Raw genomic sequence first — 26,301 nt, 5'->3', positions numbered from 1 at the left:
CGATAGCGTCAACTGGCAATACTTAATAGCTGTAATTAAAGAATTGAAACTGGGAACCAAATTCGAAAATATCATTAAAAATACTTATACAACACAATCAGCCAGAGCAATAATCAACAATGACATGACGGAACTAATTTCAATAGAAAAAGGGGTAAGACAGGGATGCCCAATGTCCCCTTTGTTATACATATTAACCCAGGAAATACTACTAAACAAAATTCGACTAAATAATGAAATAAAAGGAATTAAGATAAAAGACGAAGAATGCAAATTACAGGCATACGCAGACGATATTGTACTTTTCCTAGAAGATCCTATAAGATCTGGCCCACAATTAATCAGAGAAATAGAAATTTGTGGGGAACTCTCAGGACTAAAAATTAATAAGCAAAAAACGATGCTTATGACAAAGAATATGACTATAAAACAAATTAAAAAATTGGAAGAAATTACAAATCTACAAACCACAAAAAAAATTAAATACTTAGGACTAATACTATCAAATAAAACTTCATCTCTTAAAAAAGATAACTATAACAAACTCATACAAGAAACTAATAAAAACTTAGAAAAATGGAAAGATTTGCAACTATCCATGTTAGGTAGAATCGCGGTGATTAAAATGGACATCTTACCCAAATTCCTCTACCTTTTCCAAACTGCCCCTATTAATATCGAACAAATTTTTTTTAAAGAGATTAATAAAACTTTTTCAAAATTTATGTTGCAAAATAAAAAACCCAGAATTCAATTCAGATACCTCCAAGACACCAAAAACAGAGGAGGATTCGGACTCCCCGATCTGAAACAGTATTACACTGCAGCGTGCCTAACATGGCTAAAAGAGTGGATTAATCTTACTAATAAAAGAATACTGGTACTTGAGGGCCATGATCTACAGTTGGGGTGGCATGCCTATTTATGGAAAGACGATAAACAAAAACAAACTGTCTTTAACAAACACATGATAAGAAAATCTCTCCTTAAAACCTGGTATGAGATTAAAAGAAAATTTTACAACAAAATTCCTAGATGGCTATCTACCATGGAAGCCATAGTATATCCGAATTTAATAGACCCTACCAAGACCATAAAATATAAAGATATTTTACATCCAAATGGAGAACTTAAAACTAAACAAGAATTGGAAATACAAAATTATAGGATGGACGAGTGGACATATATACAAATAAAATCAACATATAATAAGGATAAACAAATACCAGGTATAGCAAATTCCACCCAAACTCTAGACAAGATCTTAACAGGAAACGCTGAAAAACAGATAACCAAACTATACCAGATTTTACTAGAACACGAGAAAGAAAAAGAGATGATTAAAAATCCAATGGTAGCCTGGGAGAAAAACCTACAAAGAAAAATCCATATAGCAGAATGGGAGAAAACATGGAATACAATAACCAAAATCACCCTATTATCAGCCTATAAAGAAAACTATTACAAATTATTTTACAGGTGGTATCTACCACCAGCAAGACTTGCCAAAATTTACCCAGCACTACAAAATGTATGTTGGAAATGCAATAAAGAAAAAGGAACTTTCTTCCATATGTGGTGGTCCTTCCCTAAAATCCAAAAAATTTGGGAAACAATTTACAAATGGTTAAAGGAAATCACGAAGGAGGAAATAGAGTACTCACCGGAGGGGATGCTCCTCGGAATTTGGAAAAAATCTTACTCGAAACAAACCCTTTTTTTAGTGACTCACATAAATACAGCTACAAGAATTGCAATTGCGCAAACATGGAAGAACAAACAGACCCCCAATATAAATTTAATAACAGAAAAAAGTATATACATGTGCAGAAATGGATAAATTGACAAACCTACTTAAGGGAAACAGAATCAACGAAACTAAAAGCATGTGGAACAATTGGCACGAGTGGATTCAAAGGAAAAGATTTGTATAACCTTATACAAAATAGCAGTACAAACCTTTAAAAAAAATGAAAATACCATTTGAATGTTTTTACCCTGTTTTGCATTGCATAGTATTAAGTTAATATTATCCATATAACAACTGTAACCGGTAAAAAAGTTGGATAAGACCTGTAAACTGTATAAACAAATTGTGATATATGTATCTATAAAACAATAAAAAGATTTGCAAAAAAAACAAAAACAAAACCCAATTATTATTTCCATTTTATACTCATCTAAGATAGGCAAAAAGATCTGTACTTTACAAAGAGTACCTTTCTTTGATATAGTGATTGCTTTGCATGCCAAAGATCATTTCTTCAGTTCTTAACACCTTCAACCAAAGAATTATTTATTTATTAAATTTGTTTTCCACCATCTAGCTTCAAAGCAACCCTGGGCAGCTTACACCATTAAAAGCACTAAAACCATAAAAGAAATATGTCTAAAATAATAGTAAAATTACAATCCAAAATTAATTTACAATTAAAAGATGGGGAAGGAATGATCAGGATGTGGGGAAAGTAGGATTTTCTCTTAATTCATCAATTATCTCCCCTCCTCCGCTGGGGCCCCAAGCCATCTGGCAGAGCCATGTTTTCAGACCCTTATAGAGAGCATTAGGGTAGGAACCAATCTTACCTGGATAAGATGTTCCAAAGGGCAGAGAAGGTTCTTTTCCTGGAACCCACCAGCCAAAATTTACTGACCATCAGGGTCCATTGCATGTCCCCCTACCAGTGTAGCTGGGCTAGGCCAGTCCCATTGGGATGAGGCCTGGACTCATAACACATAGGGCTTTAAAGATAATAGCACCCAGAAGCAAACTGGCAGCCATTGCAACTTGCAGAACAGTGATGTAATATAGGCTATTCTAGGGTTCTCCAGAACTGCCTGCATTGCTGCACTTTGCATCAGCTGTAGCTTCTGAATGCTCTTCAGAGGTAGCCCCAATTTAGTCACTACAAAACATTTTAGTCTCTCAGATGAAAGAATATTTTTAATGAATGCTGCTAGGTATAACTCTTCTACATTTTAATGATATTCTTTAAAAAAAATATTTTTTATTGAATACAAAACATTAAAAAGGAACATTTAAAACATTAATACACACTAAACAAAACCATACAAACCAAGACAAGCAAGAATACAAAAGTAGGAAAACAAACAAACATAAACAATACATTAAACCAGGGGTCCCCAAACTTTTTACACAGGGGGCCAGTTCACTGTCCCTCAGACTGTTGGAGGGCCGGACTATAAAAAAAATGTATGAGCAAATCCCCATGCACACTGCACATACCTTATTTAAAGTAAAAAACAAAATGGGAAAAAATACAATATTTAATATTTATTCTCCCCCCCTCTCTCTTTGTCCTTCTCTCTTTCTATTTCTCTCTTGCTTGCTTGCTTTCTCTTCTCTCTTTCTCTCACTCACTCTCTTTATATCTCTCCCTCTTTCTCTCTGTCTCTCCCTCCCTTTCTATCTCTCCTCTTCCTCTCTCCCTCTCTATCTCTCCCTCTTTCTCTCCCTCTCCCCCTTTCTCTATTTCTTTCTTTCTCTTTTCTTTCTCTCTCTTCTCTTTCTCTCACTCACTTACTCTTTGTATCTCTCCCTATTTCTCTCTACCTTTCTTTCTCTTTCTCTCTCTCCCTTTCTCTCTGTCCCTCTCTTGCTTTCTCTCTGTCCCTCTTTCTTTCTCTCTCTTATCTCTCATTCTCTCACTCACTCTCTTTGTATCTCTCTTTGTATCTCTCTATCTCTCCCTCTTTCTCTCTCCCTTTCTATCTCTCCTCTCCCTTTCTCTCTCTCTCTCTCTCTTGCTTTTTTTCTCTCTTTCTCTCTCCCCTCTTTTTTTTTTCTCTCTCTCTTTCTCTCTCATACACCACGCCGGCAACAGAGAGAGAAAGAGAGAGGCAGAGGTCGGGCGCGTTACCGGGAGGTGGAGGCGGGGTGGGGACGCTGGGTGCTGGGGACACCGAGGAGGGGGTGGACGTGGCCTCTCAGCTGCAGAGCCAAACAAGGGCGGAGGCAACGGCCGAGTCCGGCGCTGGGGCCATGCGGAGCCGCTCACCCAGGGGGGCGTGGACCGGCAAGGTGCCCTCCGCTCTCTCTCTTTCTCTCCCTGTTGCCGGCGTGGTATAAGAGAGAGAAAGAGAGAGAAAGGAGGGCGCCCCCCTGGATGAGCGGCCCCGCATGGCCCCAGCGCCGGACTCCGCCGTTGCCTCCGCCCTTATTCGGCTCTGCAACTGAGAGGCCACATCCACCCCCTCCTCGGTGTCCCCGGCACCCAGCGTCCCCACGCTGCCTCCACCTCCCGGTAACGCGCCCGACCTCTGCCTCTCTCTTTCTCTCTCATATACCACGCTGGCAACAGGGAGAGAAAGAGAGAGAGCGGAGGGCGACTTGCCAGTCCACGCCCCCCTGGATGAGCGGCCCCGCATGGCCCCAGCGCCGGGCTCCACTGTTGCCTCCGCCCCCATTCGGCTCTGCAGCTGAGAGGCAGTAGCTACGTTCACTCCTTTGTCCTCCCCGGCACCTAGTGTCCGGCCCCACGCCGCCTCCAGCTCCCGGTAACACACCCGACCTCTACTTGCAGGAACGGGTGGTGGGGCAGCACAAAGGGGCAAATGTTTCTGTGCGAGGTGGTCGCGCAAGCAGCTTAGAAGGAACAATGACGGCGCGGCCACCTCGCCGCTGACACAGCCCTTCCCTTCCCACAGCCCTGGACAGTTTTTCAATTGCCATCGCCTTTTCCTGAATTTCGCGTCCACTCACCGCGGAGGAGGAGGTGGAGAGGCAAGGAGGCGGGGAGAAAAGCGGCCCTGCAATTGGCCAATTTATTTCTTGCCTTTAGGGAGAGGAACTGTTGCTGCTCTGCCATAGGGCAGCAACAGTTTCTCTCCCTAAAGGCGAGAAATAAATTGGCCAATTGCAGGCCCGCTTTCCTGCCCACCCCCTTGCCTCTCCACCTTCTCCTCGCTCAGCAGCCGACCGCGGTGAGTAGACAGGAGATTCGGGAGCTTATTATATTGATCAGTAAAATCTCGTGAGCTGCCGCGGGCCGGTTAAAAGACCTCATTGGGCCGCATCCGGCCCGCGGGCCGTAGTTTGGGGACCGCTGCATTAAACCTTTGTAATCCCTTTTACGGTAAATTGTGTTGATGTCATATTTCCATTTATATATTTGTAAGTTAAACTGTATTCCCTTTGCAGTTTTCAGTTCTCAATATACATGACTATTATTAATATTACTTCATCATAAACATTACTTATATTATTTATACATCTTTACTTTTATGTTCATTCACCATTTTCTAATATTTATTGTTTAATATTTAAATATTACAAATATTATAATTAATATTTTAAAAACATTTTGATGATATTTAATTGTATCTATATCTGGCTGCTATTTTATATCAATATGTTTATATGTCTTTAGCAGATGGCAGATGATTTTGGTTTGGAAAAAAATTAGTACAGTATTAGACTTGGCTAGCATTCAGATAAAAGAATAACAGAGAATCCTAAGATAGAGGTTAGATCACAAAATTAAATATAACTAATCCTAATTATTTAAACCTTGTGGATAAAGCATTTTCATGTAATATCAATAAAATGATGTAAAAGTATACAGGTAGCTATTAGAAACTGAAACTGAATTAATCTTTATGCATTTGTGAGAAACTATGGGAAAGTGTGGCAGATTGGTTTTTGACTTTATTTCAGAAGAGACATCTATCCTGATGGGGAACAAAAGTGCTTTGAAGTAATTCTTGTTTAATAAATTCAATAAAAATGAAGAAAGAACTCTAGTTTTTAAAAGATTCTATACTGACCTCAACCTATCATTAAAGATAGTTTTTTGAAAGTCTTGTGATTCTTGCTACCTTTGACTTTACCAGATATATGGAGCTTGACAAAATGTATTAAAAGCTACTAGTACTCACTTAAATAATAGCATCCTTACCTTTTATATGTATTTAAAACCCAAGTCAAAAGGCTGACAATTTCATTTGCCTCTAAATCTTCTGAAGCCAAGTCCTGCATGCGTAAAGACAATGCCTGGTGATACATACATAGCAATCTCTTGAAAATTTCATAATGTGGGGGGAAACTCTGATCCATAAGATTTTTAGCCACCAACAGATCATCAAGAACGTATTTACGAATTATTTCCAGATGACGAACAAGCCACATTTTGTCAGACTCTCGAGTGTCTGCTTGAGTGCCTTCAATCCTGGTAATAACAGTTCGATCCAGGACTTTAAACATTTTTTCTTTCCATTTTTTAGGTCTCCCAGGGGGAATGAATCCAGTTTGCTTTTTCCGATCTAACATACGTCGATCTATCTTTTCTTCTCTCTCAATTATTCTCACAACTGAAACAAGCAAGGTAGGATCTCTACGAACAGTGACTAGAGACCTTTGAATGACCATCCAGAGTTGCTTGGCCAGTTCTTCAGAAAGTTTTTGCATATCTCCAAAATAACTATCAATTAAGTTCATATCATGGGTATTCTTGCTATCCATGCGGTATTGTTCATACATAAGATCATCTCGGGAGCACTCCAAATCCATCAATTTTCGATGGCCTTGCAATAATTGTCCTTGCTCAATCAAGTCTTGAGTCTCCTGGACTATCTCTGGGACTAAAAAGAAAAAGAGAAACTATAGATTTAAGTTATATCCCACAAACTTCAGAATTCTGGCTGCATGACAACAGTTGCATTATTACTGTACATTAAAACTTAATATTATTTATATATAGATTGATACTAATACTACACAACTCCTTTGTACTGTCAGAATATCAGACATTTTGGAAGTCATACCTGAGAATATATTTTTGAGGTTTTCTACAGCAGCTGCCAGTTGACTATGTTGAACTACAGCATCTTTAACATCTTTGAGATTTTCTATGGTGTTGATACTCTGCCGCCAATCTTTATTGACATCAACTAAAGAGTGCTGTATGTCCTTGACATCATGCAATGCAGTGTGCAGCTGGCTTAAACCAGTTCGAACTCCATCAAGTTGTGACTGAATTGCAGCCTAAAGAACCCAAGTTTGATAGTTAATTTACTCCATAATATCAATAAACATCTAACATGCGCTCTAATTATCTTAAAAAATATTTGTTTTTACATAAAAGACAATTTTATTAATACAATGCTGTTTAATAAAACTGAGGCAGGTTCTATTTAAATATAGAAACATGGAGTCCTTGGTACTCTACGAACTTGTTTTTTTGCTTGCAGACATTTCATTACCCAACTAGATAGTATCATCAGTGCAACTGAAGTTGGGTAATGAAATGTCTGCAAAAAAGCAACCAAGCCCAAGGAGCACCAAGGATTCCATAGTTCAAGCTGAGCTACTGAAATATATATTTAAAAAAATAAAATAAAATTATTGGTTATATACATTAAAAACAGGGTACAGAAAAGTAAAGGGAATATATATAATGTACATTCTAGCAATTATAGTTTACTTATATAGCATGCGTGATTGGGGGAGGGAAAGAAAGGAAAAGGGATTTAGAAAGAAAGGAAAGAAATACAAGAGGAGGAAGAATAGAAAAATAAAGCAAGAAAAGAGTAGTAAGAAGAGTGTGGGGGACCAGCGTTAGAGCTGGGGCTTCTATGTTTTGCGGCCTGTAGTTTCAGCTATTTATAAATTTATTCATTCAGTTTCTTTGTAGTTCAAAATTTGTGTCGATCGATGTTTACATTTTATCATGTCAATTTAATACAGTCATACCTCGTCTTACGAACCTAATTGGTTCCAGGGGGAGGTTCGTAAGACGAAAGGTTCGTAAGACGAAACATTGCTTCCCATAGGAAACAATGTAAAGTCAATTAATCCGTGCAACCAAAAAAAAAAAAAAAAGGTGTTCGGCGACTGCTGGGAAGCCAGAAGTTCGGCAAAAGTTCGGGGTTCAGGGGGGTGCTGGGAAGCCCCCCAGCCCGGCTGTGACCTTTTAAAACAGCCGCGCGGCTTCCCAGCTGTCTCCTGAAGCCGAACGCCAAACCCGAACTTCCGCGTTCGGCGTTCGGAGACAGCTGGGAAGCCGCGCGGCTGTTTTAAAAGGTGACAGCCGGGCTGGGGGGCTTCCCAGCAACCTCCCGAACTGAACCCAGGGTTCAGAAAAATTTTGCCTCTTCTTACGAACTTTTTTCGAGTTACGAACCGGCGTTCGGGAGGCTGCTGGGAAGCCCCGCCGCCCGGCTATCACCTTTTAAAACAGCCGCGCGGCTTCCCAGCAGTCTCCGAACGCCGGTTCGTAACTCGAAAAAAGTTCGTAAGAAGAGGCAAAATTTTTCTGAACCCCGGGTTCGTATCACGAGTTGTTCGTAAGACGAGGGGTTCATATCTTGAGGTACCACTATATTATGATTCATGTCGTTATTTATTGGTTTTACATGCTGTTTTAGTTGGACATTTTTCTTGATGTATAATTTTTAAGTAATTTCTTTTTGTTAACCAATGGTACCATTTGTCCCATGCTTTATAGAAATCTGTCTCATCCTTGTTTTGCAATTCCATTGTTAGCTTGGACATTTCTGCACATTCCATTATTTTAATCAAAAGGGATAGAACGGTTGGGGTTTTTTTCCTGTTTCCAGTATTGTGCATATAGAATCCTTGTAGCTGTAATAATGTGAATTATAATATATCTGTTTTCTTTATTAAAGTTTTGTCTTATGATTCCTAATAAAAATAGTTCGGGTTTTGTATGGATGGTCTGGGAGGTGATTTGTTCTAGCGTAATTTTGATTTTATACCAATATTTTTGGGTGGTTTCACATGTCCACCAGATGTGGTAATATGTACCTGGTTTTTCCCTGCACTTCCAACATAGTGGTGATAAATTTGGATACATTTTTGCAAGTCCAGCAGGTGGCAGGTGCCATCTGTAGAACATTTTGTAATGATTTTCCTTATATGAAGTTGCCATCGTTAGTTTGCAGTTAACAGTCCAAATTTTTTCCCATTCGTTTAAATTAATTGTATATCCAAAATTAACTATTTCTTCTACTGTATCGTGTTGAAGGAGGATATTGTATATGTTTGATATTTGTTTGTTTGTTTTGGACCAAAAATTATCTTATCAAGGAGATTGTTTTTTTGAAAGCCTAATTTGTTCTTATCTTCATTATATTTTGATTTAATTTGTAGGTAGTGTAACCAATCCACTTTAATACCTTTTTCTATGAGTTTTTGTTTAGGGATTAGATCATTATTTTCATTTAACAGTTGGTCGTATGTTATAATTTTGTCAGGGGTTAATGCATTCGAGTATATAATTGCTTCTGTTGGGGATATCCATTTTGGGATACAGAGGTAATGGTTTTTTTTAATGAAGTGCCAGGTGTTAATTAAGGTTTTTCGTATGTAATGTGACCTGAAGTATGTTGGTATTTTACCTATGTCTGCCATCAGAAACTTGTGCCACCCGGATTGAAGGTCATAGCCTTCAAGTGTTAATATTCTAGAATTTTTTAGTGTTATCCATTCTTTCAGTAAGTTTGCAATTGAGACATGGTAATATAGTTCCATGTTTGGTAACCCGAATCCACCTCTTGACCTATGGTCTTGTAGGTCTTTAAGTTTTATTCTGGCCTTTTTTTTTGTCCATATAAATTTGCGAATTTTTTTGTGTAAGTTTTTGAAAAAAGTCCTGTTTAATTTAATGGGTGCGGTTTGAAAAAGGTATAAAAATCTAGGGAGTATATTACTTTTAATTACAGCAATTTTCCCCATTATAGAAAGTGGGATCTTCGACCATCTGCAAAAGTCTTTGTCCATTTCATTGATTAGTTTATCGTAGTTGTCTTTCTTGATAGTGCTACAATTAGCGGTAATCCATAGTCCTAGGTATTTAACTGTTTTGGCGGTTTTGATTTTAGTAGATTCCTCTAGTTTCAATATCTGCTGTTTTGTCATATTTTTTGTTATCATTTTTATTTTTTCCCTGTTGATTTTTAGTCCGGCAATCTCTCCAAATTTATTTATTTCATTAATTTGAATAGGTGCAGATTTTAAGGGGTCTTGTACAATGAACACCATGTCATCAGAAAATGCTTGAAGTTTATAGTGTTCACTTTTAATTTTTAATCCTTGGATTTCCTTGTTGTGTCTTATTTTATTTAGTAGAACTTCTAGTGCGAAAATAAAAATCAGGGGGGCTAAGGGGCAGCCCTGCCTCACTCCTTTTTTGATGTTTATTGTTTCTGTCATATCATTGTTTATCAGTATTTTGGCTGTTTGTATTGAGTAAACAGTTTTAATGAGTTCTATAAATTTATTTCCAAGTTGCATTGGCGCCATTTGTGTTGTGAAGAATTGCCAGTATAAACTATCAAAGGCTTTCTGTAAATCTGCGAATAGGAATGCTACTGGTTTATCTATGTTTTTATCGTAATATTCTAAAGAGTCCAAAATAATCCTTGTATTTGTTGCTATATTTCTTGCTGGAAGAAAGCCTTTTTGGTCTGTATGTATTTTAACAGTAAGTATTCTTTTAAATCTTTCAGCTATGATTGATGCAAAGATTTTATAGTCTGAATTAAGAAGGGATATTGGGTGATAATTTTGAATGTAAGCTCTATCTTGTGTATCTTTAGGTATTAAAGTTATATAGGCCTCATTCCAAGAGGAAGGAAGCTTTGAACCTTCAAAAATTTCATTAAAGAGAGGTAACATTATAGGCTCCAGCATTTCTTGAAATTGTTTGTAGAATTCAGCAGGTATACCATCTGTGCCTGGGGTTTTATAATTTTTTTGTTCCATAATTGCATTGATTAGTTCTATTGATGTTATTTTGTCATTTAGCATATCCTGATCTTCCTTATTTATTTTTTCTGTATTTTCTAAGCTCTCGAATAGTTTATTTATTAGTTGTTCATTTACGTCATCTTTTTTATACAATTCCTCAAAGAAGGATTTAATTATTTGTTTTTAATCACTAAGTGTTGTTTTTAAGACACCTGTATGATCATATATTGCCTCTATGGTTTTATCTGCTTTTTGATGAGCGAGTTTTGAAGCTAACCATCGCCCGGGTTTGTTTGCAAATTCAAAATGCTTTTGTTTGGCAATCCTTAATTTATGTGAGAGTTCTTCTTGAGTTTGTAGGTTTATGTAGTGTTTTGTAATATTCAGTTCTCCTAAAATTTTGGTGTTGTTTGGTTTGGTTTGTAGGGTTTTTTCAAGGTTCTGAATTTTTATTTTTAGTGTGGATAGGCTGTTTTGTTTCTGTTTTTTCTTTTTACTTTGGTATGCAATATAAATTCCTCATACATAGGCTTTCATTGTGTCCCATAGGTTTTGTGTGGAAGTGTTACCATCATTGTTAATTTGGAGAAATTCACCTATTTCTTGTTTTAAAGTTTTTTGAAAGTTTTCTTCTTTAAATATTGTTTGGTTCATAGTCCATCGTCTTGTATAGTTATTAGTTGAATCTCTCCATTTCAACAATATGGGGTTATGGTCTGACCAGGAGTTTGGAAGTATTTGTATGTCTGTTACTTCATTAATAAATTCTAAATCAGCCCAGCCCATGTCAATGCGGGACCATGACTTGTGAGGAAAAGAGAAAAAGGTATATTGTCTATTGTTTGGATTAAAGTGACGCCATATGTCTTTTAGAGCTAATTCAGTTGTAAGTTGTTCAAAAGTTGTCGGCAGTTGTTTTCTCTTTTTCATTTGTTTAGTGCTTTTATGATCCTTTTTCCTATCTAATATTGCATTGAAGTCGCCTACTATTATTATATTTGTCAAGTTTAATTCCGTAATTTTTTGATGTAGTTTTGCATAAAAAGTGGATTGATTTATCGTGGGAGCATAGATTGCGATTATATGTATTTTCTTTGTTCCTGGTGTAATTTGTACTATTAATATCTGTCTGTTGTCACTGTGTATATTAAGTTGGGGTTGAGTTTAGGTTTAATGTATAGTACTACTCCTCTTTTCTTGACTTGAGCAAGGGATGAGAAGATTTCTCCAAGCTTGGGATGGTTTAAAATTAATTGGTCTTGTTTTCTTACATGCCTTTCTTGGAAACAAATTATATCTGCATTTTGTTGTTCAATTTTTTGGAATGTTTTTTCCCTTTTACTAGGAGAGTTGAGGCCATTAATATTAATGGAGAATAGTCTTATTCCATTGTTCGGTAAGATTTTTTTGTGATGTAGGTTAGTTTGCTGGTTCTCTTCTTTTCTCCTATTGAAATATAAAGTGTCTCAATGTCCAACACAAATAACATTACCATTTTAATGGAATAATATTAAAGGAGAAGTTGTTATAAAAAATTGTTGAGAAGTTGATTGCGAAGCAGCCCCAGAAGTTCCTGAAAGAAATAGATTATCCTTATAGGCCTGGTTATGGGACAGAAACAGCATTAGTACCATTTTTTAAATGATCTCCGGCAGGAATGGTTTAATGCATGCATCTTCACTCTACTTGACCTCTCAGCAGTCTTCAATACCATTGATCATGGCATCCTTCTGGAATCACTTTGGGGGTTGGAAGTGGGGCTTCTGGGTTGTCCTGGGTCACTCCCTTCCTCTGTGGTCACTGTCAGTTGGTGTTGATATGAAGTGAGAGGTCTGGCTTTCATCCTCTGCTTTGTGGTGTCCTGCATGACTCAGTACTTTCTCCACTTCTGTGTTTAACAGCTACATGAAGCTGCTGGGTGAAATCATCTGCCATCATGGGCTGAGATATCATCAATCCCACAGGGCATGAATGATTTTGAGAAGCCCTTTAGAATAACTTGCATCCTATGACTATGCCCCTTTCAGACATTTAATCTGGAGAAATACTGCTTTTGAACAGAGTCATGAGACAATCTGAACAACAAGCCACATTTTGGTCTAAAGTAGTACTAGCTAAACTTTGAAAAGGTGATTAACTATTATTTAGTTAACTGGGGAAAAACGCATCAAACAAAACCCCTACAGAAATGACATGGATTTACCATGGAGTGTTCTTCAATTAATATGGCACTCCAGTCTTCCCACAGTTACTATTAGGTATGTTCTCATACAGGTTCTTATACTGACATTAACAGCTGGCAAAATATGCTAGTTCCCCCCCACCCGTCCCAAACAAAGGTTAAAATTAAGCGTAGAGCACTGTTGCATTTAATTCCAAATTGTTTTTAATTCACCTGTATCAGCATGTTGCTGATTAAGTCTGAAGCTGTTAAACTAAGAAGCAAGATTGCTTTCTCCTGCCCCAAAGTGGGTACAATTCTCAAGCCGGCTAAGACAAAAATAGCCCACTGGGAGGTGTGCATGTGTGCGTGTGCAGACAACAAGGCACCTTCCAACTTCTTAGGTCTGCTCTGTTAAAGAGTGTATAATATTTACACAATATACTCAAGCTACAAAGTGATTTTGCTTAGACCCGGCAAATGGTGTAAACCCATGTGACCAGCCTCTGCAGTGCTTGGAGGCGGTTAAGGGCTAGATGGGGCGCATCGGGCTGAAACTGAATCCTGGCAAGACTCAATAACAATAACAATTTATTAGATTTGTATGCCGCCCCCTCTGCAGACTCGGGGCGGCTCACAATGCTTTGGGTTTTCTGGTCCTTGGAGAATTGCCATCTCTGGTGGTTGAATGGTTTATACACTGGCACTGCCCCAGACAGACCCAATGTCTAAACTGGATTCAAGATGTCTGCTCAAAGATTTTGCACAAGAGCGGGTTGTGCACCAGTTATGCCCTTTCTTGGCTCAAAAATCCCTGTTCGTAGTCATTCATGCCCTTGTCACCTCCCTTCTTGACTAATTCAATGTATTTTACATGGGACTGCCCTTGAAAAGTATTTAGAAACTTCAGTTGGTTCAAAATGCAGTGGCCTTTGTGCTTTGTGTAGGCTTTGATATGCACATACTAAAGCTACATTGGCTACTGATTTGCTTCACATTTAAAGCCCTACATGGCTTGGAACTAGGCAGCGGTTGTATTTATCCAGTTTGAACCAATTGTTAACTTTCTGAACAGTTTGGTGAACCCACCTTAAGAGGTTAATCCTGTGAGGAAGGCAGGAAGGAAACCTTCTAGTGTGCCTCTGTGTGTTGTTTCTAGCCTAATCCTGCTTTTCTTTCTTTTTTTTATCCTCCGAATGATATTTTTTTAACTGGCAGCTGTTAATATGTGAATGACTAAGTATCTTACCTCTTTTCATTTTTTTGTTGAAAATGCCCAATAAATATACTTCTGGGTTTTTTTCAAATTCTTCCTCTGTTATTTCTTTTAGCCATTCTGTTATCTTATTCCAATAATTTTTCCCTGTAAACACGTCCACCATTGATGATAGAATGTGTCTTTTTCTTTTTTACATTTCCAGCATAATGGTGAGACTTTCGGAAACATTTTCGAAAGTCTTTCTGGTGATAAATGCCACCTATAAAACATTTTTAGTTGGTTCTCCTTGAATGCAGTTGATTTTGTCATCTGCCAAATATTAGTCCATAATTTTTCCCATTTTTCTAAATCAATTGTGTAACCGAAATTTATTCCCCAACTCATCATATTTTCTTTTACAATTTCCACTTCTGTTTCGTATCGAATCAAGTATTTGTATATTTTGCCAATTAATTTTTCATCATCCTTTAGTAGTGTCCTCTCCAAATCACCTCTCCCCACTTGAAAGCCATATTCCCTTTTATCTTTTTGATATGCATCTTTTAATTGTAAATATGTCCACCAATCTATTAATTTGCCATTTTGTTCCAATTCTTCCTTTGTTTTTATATTCGTTTGTTGGTCCAGTAGTTCTTTATATCTAATTGTATTTTGGGGCCTGATTAAGCTTGGGTGATATGTTAATTCTATTGGCGAAACCCACTCTGGTATCTTAGTATATTGTTGTTTTTTTAATTATCTTCCATGTTTGGATAAGAGAATTTCTTAATATATGCTTTTTAAAATATTTATGTGTTTTATCTCTTTCATACCAGAGATAGGCATGCCAGCCTAAAATAAGTCACGACCTTCTATGGTCAATATACATTTATTCTTTAACATAATCCATTCTTTAATCCATGTTAATGATGATGCATAATAGTATAATTTAAAATTTGGTAGTCCCAAGCCTCCTCTTTCTTTCACATCTTGTAGTGCCTTTAATTTGATTCTTGGTTTTTTATTTAACCATATATAGTTTAATATTATTTTGTCAAATTCTTTTTAAAAAATTTGCCTGGATTTATAGGGATTGTTTGAAATAGGAAGAGGAGCTTGGGCAGGACACTTATTTTAATTGAATTAATTCTTCCTACTAATGAAAGTTGTAGATTTCTCCAATTCTTTAAGTCTGCTTTAATTTGATTCATTACACTTGTATAATTATTCTCTTTTAAAGTCGCCGTTTTAGCTATAAGAAAAATTCCTAAATATTTTACTTTTTTAACTACCGTATATACTCGAGTATAAGCCGACCTGAGTATAAGCTGAGGCACCAGTTTTGCCACAAAAACTGGGAAAACTTAATGACCCGAGTATAAGCCGAGGTTAGAAAATGCAGTGGCTACTGGTAACTTATAAAAATGGAAACCAATAAAATTACATTAATTGAGAAATCAGTAGATTATATGTTTTAGAATATTTATTTTAAAGAAAACCAGTAAACTAGCTTTGTAAATTTAAAAGAGGGTAAACAAAAGCAATCTGGTAATAACAATAAATTAAAAAGTAAAAAAAGTAGCTCATTTAGCAACCAAGCTAAAACCTATTTCTAAACCTAACCCAGGGCTCTTTAAACTTGACAGTTTTAAGACTAGTGGACTTCAACTCCCAGAATTCCTGCCCCAGCCATGCTACTTCAGGAGTAGGAGTTGAAGTCCACAAGCCTTAATCTTTTCAGGTTTGAAGACTCTTGCATTTTTAACCCTAACCCAGGACTCTTTAAACTTGACAGTTTTAAGATTAGTGGACTTCAACTCCCAGAATTCCTGCCCCAGCCATGCTACTTCAGGAGTAGGAGTTGAAGTCCACAAGCCTTAATCTTTTCAGGTTTGAAGACTCTTGCATTTTTAACCCTAACCCAGGACTCTTTAAACTTGAGTTTTAAGATTAGTGGACTTCAATTCCCAGAATTCCTGCCCCAGCCCTGCTACTTCAGGAGTAGGAGTTGAAGTCCACAAGCCTTAATCTTTTCAGGTTTGAAGACTCTTGCATTTTTAACTCTAACCCAGGGATCTTTAAACTTGACAAGGTTTTAGAAGCCTGGAGAGAGTTCATACCGTTCCCCCCCCCTTTAGCTTGCTGGCTGGCTCGCTGGCTGGATCTCCCTCCCACCCTGATTCTCCCTCCTCCTCCATCTCCCTATATTGCCTCATGTGTTGTTCGGGGGAAGCAGATTTGATAAAGAGATCTACTTGGGACGGCAGCAGGGAAAGTAGGAGGAGAGCCAGAATAGCCCACAGCCCTGGGGGAGCCTTCTTTCCCTGCTACCGCGCCAAGTGGATATCTTTAGCAAATCTGCTTCTCTCTCCAGCTGGGGGCTTCTAAAGCCTGGAGAGAGTTCATGCTGCCCCCCCCCTTAGCTTGCTGGCTGGCTCGCTGGCTGGATCTCCCTCCCACCCCTGATCCTCCCTCCTCCTCCGTCTCCCTATATTGCCCCATGTGTTGTTTGGGGGAAGCAGATTTGCTAAAGAGATCCACTTGGGACGGCAGCAGGGAAAGTAGGAGGAGAGCCAAAATAGCCCACAGCCCTGGGGGAGGAGGAGGAAAGAGGCTGTCCTCCTCCTTCTTTCCCTGCTACCGCGCCAAGTGGATATCTTTAGCAAATCTGCTTCTCTCTCCGGCTGGGGGCTTCTAAAGCCTGGAGAGAGTTCATGCTGTCCCCCCCCCCTTAGCTTGCTGGCTGGCTCGCTGGCTGGATCTCCCTCCCACCCCTGATCCTCCCTCCTCCTCCGTCTCCCTGTATTGCCCCATGTGTTGTTCGGGGAAGCAGATTTGCTAAAGAGATCCACTTGGGACGGCAGCTGCAGCTGGGAAGGAAACGGAGGAAGAGGAAAGAAAAAAGAAGCCTCGCCTCTTTCCTTTCCTCCTTTTCCTCCATGACCGCAACTGACAGGAGAAAACAAAAGAGGAGAAGAGGAAGCAGCCGACAGCGTATTTATTTATTGGTATTTAAATATTTTAAAAAGAAAGTGAGGAAGTGAGAGAGACGAGCTGCAGTGCCCCGCCCCGCCGCCATTTCTATCAATGTCTCACCCGGCTCCAGTTCTTCAGGCGGCTCCATTTTTGAAGCAATGCCTGCTGGGCTCCAGTGGGGCGCCCTCTTGTGGTGACTCCTCAGTGACCCGAGTATAAGCCGAGGTCGGGTTTTCAGCCCATTTTTTGGTCTGAAAAACTCAGCTTATACTCGAGTATATACGGTACTTACATATTAGCAATCTGTTCCAAATGTTTTATTTGTTTTTTGGGACAATTTTTTGTTATAATTTTTGGTTGTTTTTTTTATTATTTTTAGTCCTGCTACTTTGCCGAAATCTTCAATTTGTTTAATCAATTTGGGAGCAATTATCAACGGTTCCTCAATTATAAATACCAAATCGTCTGTAAAAGTTTGGACTTCATAGGTTTCTTTCCTTATTCTTAAACCTTTTATTTCTTCATTTTTTCTTATTTTTACTAGTAGTGTTTCCATTGTTAGTATAAACAGAAGTGGAGAGATAGGGCATCACTGCCAACTCCTTTCTCAATTTCAAATTTTTCTGTCTGTTCTCCATTGATTATAATCCTAGCATTTTGTTTAGAGTATATTGTATTTATTAATTTTTTAAAATTTTGGTCAAATTTTATCTTTTCTAGTTGTGTTATCATGAATTTCCAATTGACCTTATCGAAAGCCTTCTGAGCATCAAGGAAAACCAACGCCGTTTGTTTCTCGAGGTGCTCTTCATAATATTCTAGTGTGTTTATTATTATTCTCAAATTGTCTCTAATTTGTCTCTTGGGGAGAAAGCCATTTTGGTCTCGGTGTATTAATTGGTTTAATTTTTTTTAAATCCTTGTTGCATAAATTGTAATAAATATTTTATAGTCTGTGTTCCATAAAGATATGGGTCTATAATTATTGATTTTTTCTTTTACTGTTTCTGTTTTGGGTATAAGTGATATTAATCCTTCTGACCATGTTTGGGGTATCTTTGCTTCTTGGGGTATTTGATTGTAAATTTCCAACATATTGTTTTCTAGTATTTTTATTTCTTGTTTGTATAATTCCACTGGTATACCATTTATACCAGTTGCTTTGTTATTTTTCTGTTGTTTTATTGCTGCCTGTAATTCAACTAAGGTGATTGGTACTTGTTTGGCTGCTCTAATTTTATCTTCCAGTTCTTCTTGATGTAAAAGATTAATTGAATGTCTAATTTAATCTTTTTTATCCTTAGTTCTTTTACTTTTTGGATTTAATTGTACTTCTGTTTCTATTTGTTTTAATTCTTGTTCTATTTTTTCCTGTTTATTTTTTGTTTGTTTGTGTTTTCTTGCCATATATGATATTGTTAAACCCCAAATATAAGCCTTTGTCGTGTCCCAAAGTGTTTGTGGTGTAATATCTTCAGTTTTATTTAGTTCAAAAAATATTTGTAGTTTTCTCTAGCATCTGAATATATTGCTTTTCCATTTTGTCCATTTTATTTGTTTTTTGCTGTATTCCTTTCTCCAAATTAATGATATCAGGTTATGATCCGCCCATGAATTGGATTCTATTTCTATTTCAACAATTTCGTTATTTATCTGTGGTGTTGCCCATACCACGTCTATATGAGACCCACTCTGATGCGTGTTCGAATAATACGTGTATTGTTTATCTTTTTCATGTTTTTCTCTCTAAGAGTCTTTCAAACTCAATTCTTTAACTATTTCCCAAAAGGTTTTGGGGAGATTTTTCTTTTTTTTAATATTTCTATTCCCTTTGTAGTCTAATTTTTTATCTGGTACCACATTGAAATCTCCTAGTAAAATTATGTTCTCCAAATCTAATTCGATAATTTTTTCATGCAATTTTTTATAGAATTCAATTTGATTTTCATTAGGTGCATATATCGCAATTAGCTTTAAGGGCTTTTGATCTTTTTCTAATTCTATTATTAGAATTCTTCCTTCCTGATTTTTATATATTTCTTTTGAACTAATCTTTTTTTCACATATATTGCAACTCCTTTTTTTTGATCGGTTAGAGAAACATAAAGTGTCCCTAATTTCATATCTTCTAGTAAGTCCACATTTTGTTTACGCATATATAATTCATGCAATCACGTCCATTTTTTGTTTTTTTAATTTTGTAAATATTAGTCTTCTTTTATTAGGATTGTTAAGTCCATTTACATTAATCTATATTATTTTTATATCTTCTGACATTTATTGTTGGTAATATTTCTGATTCCTCGTTTCTCTTAGATTTCTCTCTCGTTGTTCTTCCTGTTGTTCTTGTCTCCTTCCTTCCACCCTTAGTCTTTCTTTTTCTTCAAGTGATTCTTCCTCCTCCCGACTTGTCTCCAATTCCTCTCTACTGCCCCTACTTTCTTTACTAGCTTGTTCTTTGCAAAGTAAGTCATTTTCTTCACAGAATTGTCTTGCTTCCTCTACTGTATTTATTCTAACTTTTCTTTCTTTCCAAATTATCATCATCCCTTCCGGGAGAAGCCATCTAAACATCACACTCCTCTGAATTAGTTTTCTTGCCAGGAATTGATATTATTTTCTAGTCTCGCAAATCCTACATGGTATTTGTTTCAGGATTATTATTTCTTTTCCCCTATAGGCTATTGATTGATTGAGAGATCATCTATATATTTTGTCTCTGGTTATTCGTCTGGCAAATTTAATATGTACCTCTCATGGTAGGTGATATCTTCTTGCATAATTTGTATGCATGCGATATAGTTTGTCTATTTCCAGTGCCATCTCTCGTTGGTCTTTATGCAAAATTTTTGCTAGGATTTCAATCATTTTTTCACCTAGGTTTTCATCTTTTTCTTCAATTATATTTTGGAATCGTAGACTACGAGGAGCGGTCTAATTCCAGTTGTGCGATAGCTTGTTCCATATTTTTAGTAGTCATTTCACTTTTTTCTTCCAACTTTTCTACCTTCTTTTCTACCTTTCCCACTTTGTCTTCTATTACCTTTATCTTTTGTTCATTTTCCTTTAGTATTTGTTGCATATCCACTATTCTTTCATCAATTCCCTTAACCTTATATTTGACTTCTCCCATCTCTGTCTTTAATTCTTCATGTTGTTTTTTGGCTTCTTCTCTATTGTTTTCTAATGTTTTTGTCATTGTTTCTTGTAGTTGTACCAGCATGTCTTGTATTGATTGCAGACTAGTTGCAGAGCCTGATTTATCTTTTGTTAACATAGTATCTAAGGTCTTTTGATGTATTGGCGAGTCTATGTTTTGCTTTTTGGTGGTCTTCATTGTTGTAGATGTACTAATCATACTTAAAGATCTTCTTAAGTTTTTCCACACTATCATAAACTTTTCTCAATTTAGTTAATCAAAGTTATGCTTTACTTATAGAAGTTAATCAATATTAAGTAATTTCACAGTTTTATCAATTCTCTCAGAATTATCTACTTAATCTTTATATATGACTTAACAATATTTTCAATTTTAATATAGAAATGAAGAGGAGAGGAGAGAAAAATAGAAAGGCTATAAACTGCAATAATAGATTATATAAATTTTCTTTTAAATCGCTAGATATTTAGTATAGTTACATACAATTAATTAGTGTTAATAGGTAGTGAATAAACAATAAACAATTTTATTTCACTATTTACTTTTACTTATCAAAATGTTTTATTTCACTATTTACTATTTACTATTACTTATCAAAATGTTAACTATTTTAACTAATACTTTATAATAAATATAATATATACATATATTTATAATATTTTCCTAGAGGTAGTAGTTAAGAATAATATAATTTATAGAAAAAAGCAAGTTATAAAAAAAATTTAAGGGCTAAGTTGATCCAAAAAAGAAGAGGATTAAAGGAATTAATATTCAAATCGGGAGGAAGAAAATATTTAATTATTATTCATTTCAAAAATACAAAAAATATATATAATTAAAAATAACTAAATATGTTGAATAAAGTCCAATTCATAAAAAAGAAAGAATAAAAATCAAAATAAGATATACAACAAAAAAAGAGAGGAAAAAAGAAAGAAAAAGAATTTTTAATATCTTATTCAGTCTCTTATTTCGGTCTTTATTTAATTTAATCTAATAATAAAAATAGTAATAGAAGTAATCCAATAAAAATTAGTGAAGCCAAAAAATAAAGAATAGAAAAACAAAAAGAAAAAACAACAGAAGGAAAATTATCGACACAGGAGGAAAAGGAAAAGGAAAATTTAAAATATCTTCTTCTGTCAAGACTTCTATTTTTTCCACACACTTTACTGAAATCTGATCTCTCTTTCTTCCGCGTATTCAGATAACTTTCGCTTTCTGCCCAGTCACTCTCTTGCTGTAACTATATTGCAATGGCGCCCATAATCAGTGATTTCCTGTATGTTACCTGGGGTTACTCGATTTCTGTAAAGTTTTCAATTCTTTTTCCGATATATCTTATTTTCTCCGATCTACTTTCAAACACTCTTCATCTTCCTGCTGTGTGGTCGCTGCTGCTTTGGCCGCCCGCCAAAATGCTGGTTCTTTTCAGAAGTTTTTGGGGTTTATTCCTCGCCCCCCAAGGCAATGGCGGGTTGCCTTGTGGGCTACAGATACTCCCCTTCAATGATTGGGACCCTCCGAGCCCGATCGCACTGAAAAAGCGGGACTTCAAACAAAAAGAGAAAGTGTACAAGCGGAGCCCTGCTTTTCCACCTCCTAGAGCAGTCGCGTCACCACCGGAAGCCCTAATCCTGCTTTTTTTTATTGCCCTGCTTAAATGTTTTAAAAAACTGCCTTCCTACATTGTAACAGATGTTAATGCTTCTTGGCAGTACACCCAAATAGCCTGAGCTGCATCTTTGGAGGTTACGAAAGGTGAGGGGGGGGGGCAATTCTGATCTCTGGGGGAAGCTGGTTCCAGAGGGTCGGGGCTACCACAGAGAAGGCTCTTCCCCTGGGTCCCGCCAAATGACATTGTTTAGTCGATGGGACCTGGAGAAAGCCAACTCTGTGGGACCTAACTAGTCGCAGGGATTCGTGCGGCAGAAGGTGGTCTTGGAGATATTCTGGTCCAATGCCATGAAGGACTTTATAGGTCATAACCATCACTTTGAATTGTGACCGGAAACTGATCAGCAACCAATGCAGACTGCGGAGTGTTGGTGTAACATGGGCATACTCAGGGATGCCCATGATTGCTCTTGCAGCTGCATTCTGCATGATCTGAAGTTTCCGAACACTTTTCAAAGGTAGCCCCATGTAGAGAGTGTTACAGCAGTTGAGCTTCGAGGTGATGAGGGCATGAGTGACTGTGAGCAGTGACTCCCGGTCCAAATAGGGCTGCAACAGGTGCACCAGGCAAACCTGGGCAAACGCCCCCCTTCGCCACAGCTGAAAGATGTTTCTCTAATGTGAGCTGTGGATTGAGGAGGACGCCCAAGTTGCAGACCCTCTCTGAGGGGGTCAATGATTCCCCCCCAGGGTGATGGACGGACAGATGGGATTGTCCCTGGGAGGCAAAACCCACAGCCACTCTGTCTTATCAAGGTTGAGTTTGAATCTGTTGACACCCATCCAGACCCCAACAGCCTCCAGGCACCGGCACATCACATCCACTGTTTCGTTGACTGGACATGGGGTGGAGATGTACAACTGGGTATCATCCGCGTACTGATGATACCTCACCCCATACCATTGGATGATCTCACCCAGCGGTTTCATGTAGATATTAAATAGCAGGGGGGAGAGGACTGACACCTGAGGCACTCCACAAGGGAGAAGCCTAGAGGTCGACCTCTGACCCCCCACTAACACCGACTGTGACTGACCGGAGAGGTAGGAGGAGAACCACTGAAGAACAGTGCCTCCCACTCCCAGCCCCTCCAGCTGGCGCAGAAGGATGCCATGGTCAATGGTATCGAAAGCCGCTGAGAGGTTGAGAAGCACCAGGACAGAGGATAAACCCCTGTCCAGGGCCCGCCAGAGATCATCCATCAACGCAACCAAAGCAGTTTCTGTGCTGTAGCCAGGCCTGAATTCTGATTGCTGAGGGCCTAGATAATCGGCTTCTTCCAAGGACAGCTGGAGCTGGAACGCCACCACCTTCTCAACAACCTTCCCCATAAAGGGAAGGTTGGAGACTGGACGATAGATGTTGAGAATGGCTGGGTCCAGGGAAGGCTTCTTGAGGAGGGGGCGCACAAGTGCCTCCTAGTAGGGATCCGGAAAGGACCCCCTCCCCCAAAAAGCATTAACAATCTCCTGGAGACCAGCCAGGAGGAACACGGATCCAGTAAACAGGTGGCAGAACTCCCAGCTCCAATGGCTTTGTCCACTTAATCAGGTGTCACCAGATCAAACTCTTCCCAGACAGATGGATAAGTACGTGCCCCAGTCACCTCGACTGACTCATTGTCAGTCGACTCTGTTATCCAATTGGAGTCGAGGTCTGCTAGGATCCGAGCGATTTTATCAGCGAAAAACGTGTTAAAGTCCTCGGCACTACTCTGCAAGGGCTCCCCAACTCCCCCCTGGTTAAGAAGGGAGCGGGTCACCTTAAACAGAGCGGCTGGGCGGGATTCCGCTGAGGCAATCAAGGTGGCATGATGCGTGCATCTTACCGCCTTAAGTGCCACTTTGTAAGTCTTAATATGAGCTCTTACAAGTGTTCGATCGGATTCGGACTTACTCTTCCTCCATCACTTCTCTAGATGTCTCTTCTGGCGTTTCAACTCCCGGAGCTCATCGTTGAACCATGGAGCTCTACCGGGTCTAGTGCTGCGGAGAGGTCGCAATGGCGCAATCCGGTCGAGAGCCTCCGCTGCAGCCTTGTTCCAGGCCTCAGCAAGAGACTCTATCAAACTGTGGACGAGTGTATCTGGAATAACCCCAAGCACCTTCTGAAAGCCCTCTGGGTCCATCAGGCATCTGGGGCGGAACCACCTAATTGGTTCCGCCTCCCTGAGGGAAGGATTGGAGCCAGGAAGTCAAGCCGCAATAGAAAATGGTCCGACCATGACAAAGGCAACACTTCTAAGCCCCTTAATCTCAGACCATTACTCAATTGCTCAGAGAGGAATACCATGTCGGGTGCGTTCCCCCCCCCCCCCATGAGTCGGACTCTGTACTACTTGAGTCAGGTCCATGGCTGTCATGGTGGCCATGAACTCCTGTGCTAGTCCAGAGGTTTCGCCAAGTGACGGCAGGCTAAAGTCCCCCAAGACAATAAGTCTGGGGAATCCCACCACCAGCTGGCTACCTCCTCAAGCAGCACAGGCAGGGCTGTTGACACGTAGCTGGGAGGCAGGTACGTGAGAAACAAGCCCACCTGAACCCCTAAGTCCAACTTCACCAAGAGGGACTCACAACCCTCAATCTCTGGAGCAACGAATCTACTCAGGCAAAGGCTCTCCCTGGCTATAATAGCCACTGTTCCCCCCCTTCACTGAGGTTGAGGCTGATGCCATATCTGAAACCCGGCTGGGCATATTTCAGAGAGAGGATCTCCTCCCTCCAGGCCCAGCCATGTTTCAGTCACACATGCCAAGTAAGCCTCCTCATCCAGAATCAAATCCCGGATGAGGAGAGCTTTATTTACCACCAACCTGGCATTGAGTAGCAGCAGCCTGAGCCCAGGGCCAGAATTACACTCATCACCAGTGCCCTGGGTTGAGCTCATGGAGCCAGAACAAGGGATTGTTATTAAGCAGCGATCTCTCGTTCTCCTAGAACAGCTAGCTCCATGGCTCCCGCCATATCTGCCTCTCCCCAGCAACACCACGATTTTCCGACCCTCTGCCACCCCAGAGATTGGTGCCCCCTCCCCTTCCGTCTCTCAAGTGTCAAGGAGGCAATTAAATCATTCATGCCATTTCCATTCATTTCATCGATACCAAAATCCCATCCACCCCACCCATAGCAATCACTCATTTCATACATATTATCATATCTGCCCCAATTATACATCAATTTTTTTTAAAAACAAATTTACTCTAAAATTTACTCTAAAAATTGATATTAATTGATAATCAATATTAAAATATACAAATTAATTATTAAAAAGTTAAAATTAGAAATATTTTAAAATGTTAAGAATACAGGAGATAATCCAATTCATTAGTCAATCAGTCAAGTAGCACCTAAATTCTAAAAAAAGAGCAGTTCTGGAGTTATTCAAATTCAGTGGGAAATGTCTGAGTCCTGGGTGTACTAGTTCTATTTCCAGGTTCTTTTGTGCCGACCGCTGCCACCGGCCGGCCCTCCCGATCTTTTCCTCTATCTTCAGCTCGTACATTTCTACGGAACCCCCCAATTTCCGCTGGTCCCCTTGGTCGTTTTCCAATGCCTCTGTAGTTGTTGGAGGGAACTTCCAATTCACGAGCCCCTCCATGATGTCACACAGTCTGCATACGGACACCATGAGGCTTCATCGGCGTTTTTCCCAGTCTCCGCCTTCCTCTCTCGGCCCTCTCCCTCACAGCAGCAGCTGCTCCGGGTAGACCCTCCACCTGATAGACTTTCCGACGCCGAGTGCTCCCACCATATAGCTTCTCGGTGTCTTAGGGGCCAGGACTGTCGTGGTGTTAGTTTTTTCTCTCTCGGCTCTCCCTCACGTCGCATCCTGAATCTGTTCGGGGGGGGGGGGCAGGGCTGCTGTGACACTGATTCCTCCGATTCCTCTCTCACACCTCTCTCTCGCCCCTCTCACCTCTCAGGGTCGGGTTTCGGCCGGATTCTTAGTCCCTCGGTTTCTCCTCATAGCGTGACTCTGCATCAAACAGTCAGTTTGCAGACACCATTTTCCGCAGCTCCGCATCTCAGCTGATCAAACCCCAACACATCCATGACTAGAAATTGATCTCCCCTGCCGTGGAGGTAGCCGAAACGGGGGTCTTTGGAGGCAGGGACAATTTACTTCACTGAACAGCCAGAGCAAAACTCAAAAGTTGACTGAAAATGTCCTGTATTCACAATGTTCCGCCGTAGTCCGGCGGAGCTGCAGCTTCCACCCACCTCCTTGCAACCCCACCAGATAGCACTTACACTTCAATACTGCTTCACAGTGGTTTACAGCCTTCTCTAAACTGTTTACAAAGTCAGCATATTGCCCCCAACAACCAGGGTCCTCAGGTGGAGGGGTCTGGCTAGTCTTTGGCTTGTTTCTTTGTTGCAAAAAAGGCACAGGGCTTCGG

At 39.2% G+C, this 26,301-nt stretch overlaps 1 protein-coding gene across 2 annotated transcripts in view; it reads right to left on the bottom strand.

Moving 5' to 3' along the window:
- EXOC3 (exocyst complex component 3) overlaps positions 1–26,301 on the bottom strand; it is a 145,286-nt gene that overhangs the window by 80,235 nt on the left and 38,750 nt on the right. For both annotated transcript variants that reach the window (XM_070727750.1, XM_070727751.1), the window contains exons 3-4: positions 6,784–7,003; positions 5,919–6,600 (exon numbers count right to left, since the gene is read on the bottom strand). In XM_070727750.1, coding sequence (XP_070583851.1) covers positions 5,919–6,600; positions 6,784–7,003 — 902 coding nt within the window. The remainder of the gene's footprint in view (positions 1–5,918; positions 6,601–6,783; positions 7,004–26,301) is intronic.

The sequence above is a fragment of the Erythrolamprus reginae genome, chromosome Z, assembly GCF_031021105.1.
Source record: "Erythrolamprus reginae isolate rEryReg1 chromosome Z, rEryReg1.hap1, whole genome shotgun sequence".
NCBI lineage: Eukaryota > Metazoa > Chordata > Lepidosauria > Squamata > Dipsadidae > Erythrolamprus > Erythrolamprus reginae.
The sequence above is the reverse complement of the archived record's forward strand: the minus strand, read 5'-3'. Positions and strand labels throughout refer to the sequence as shown.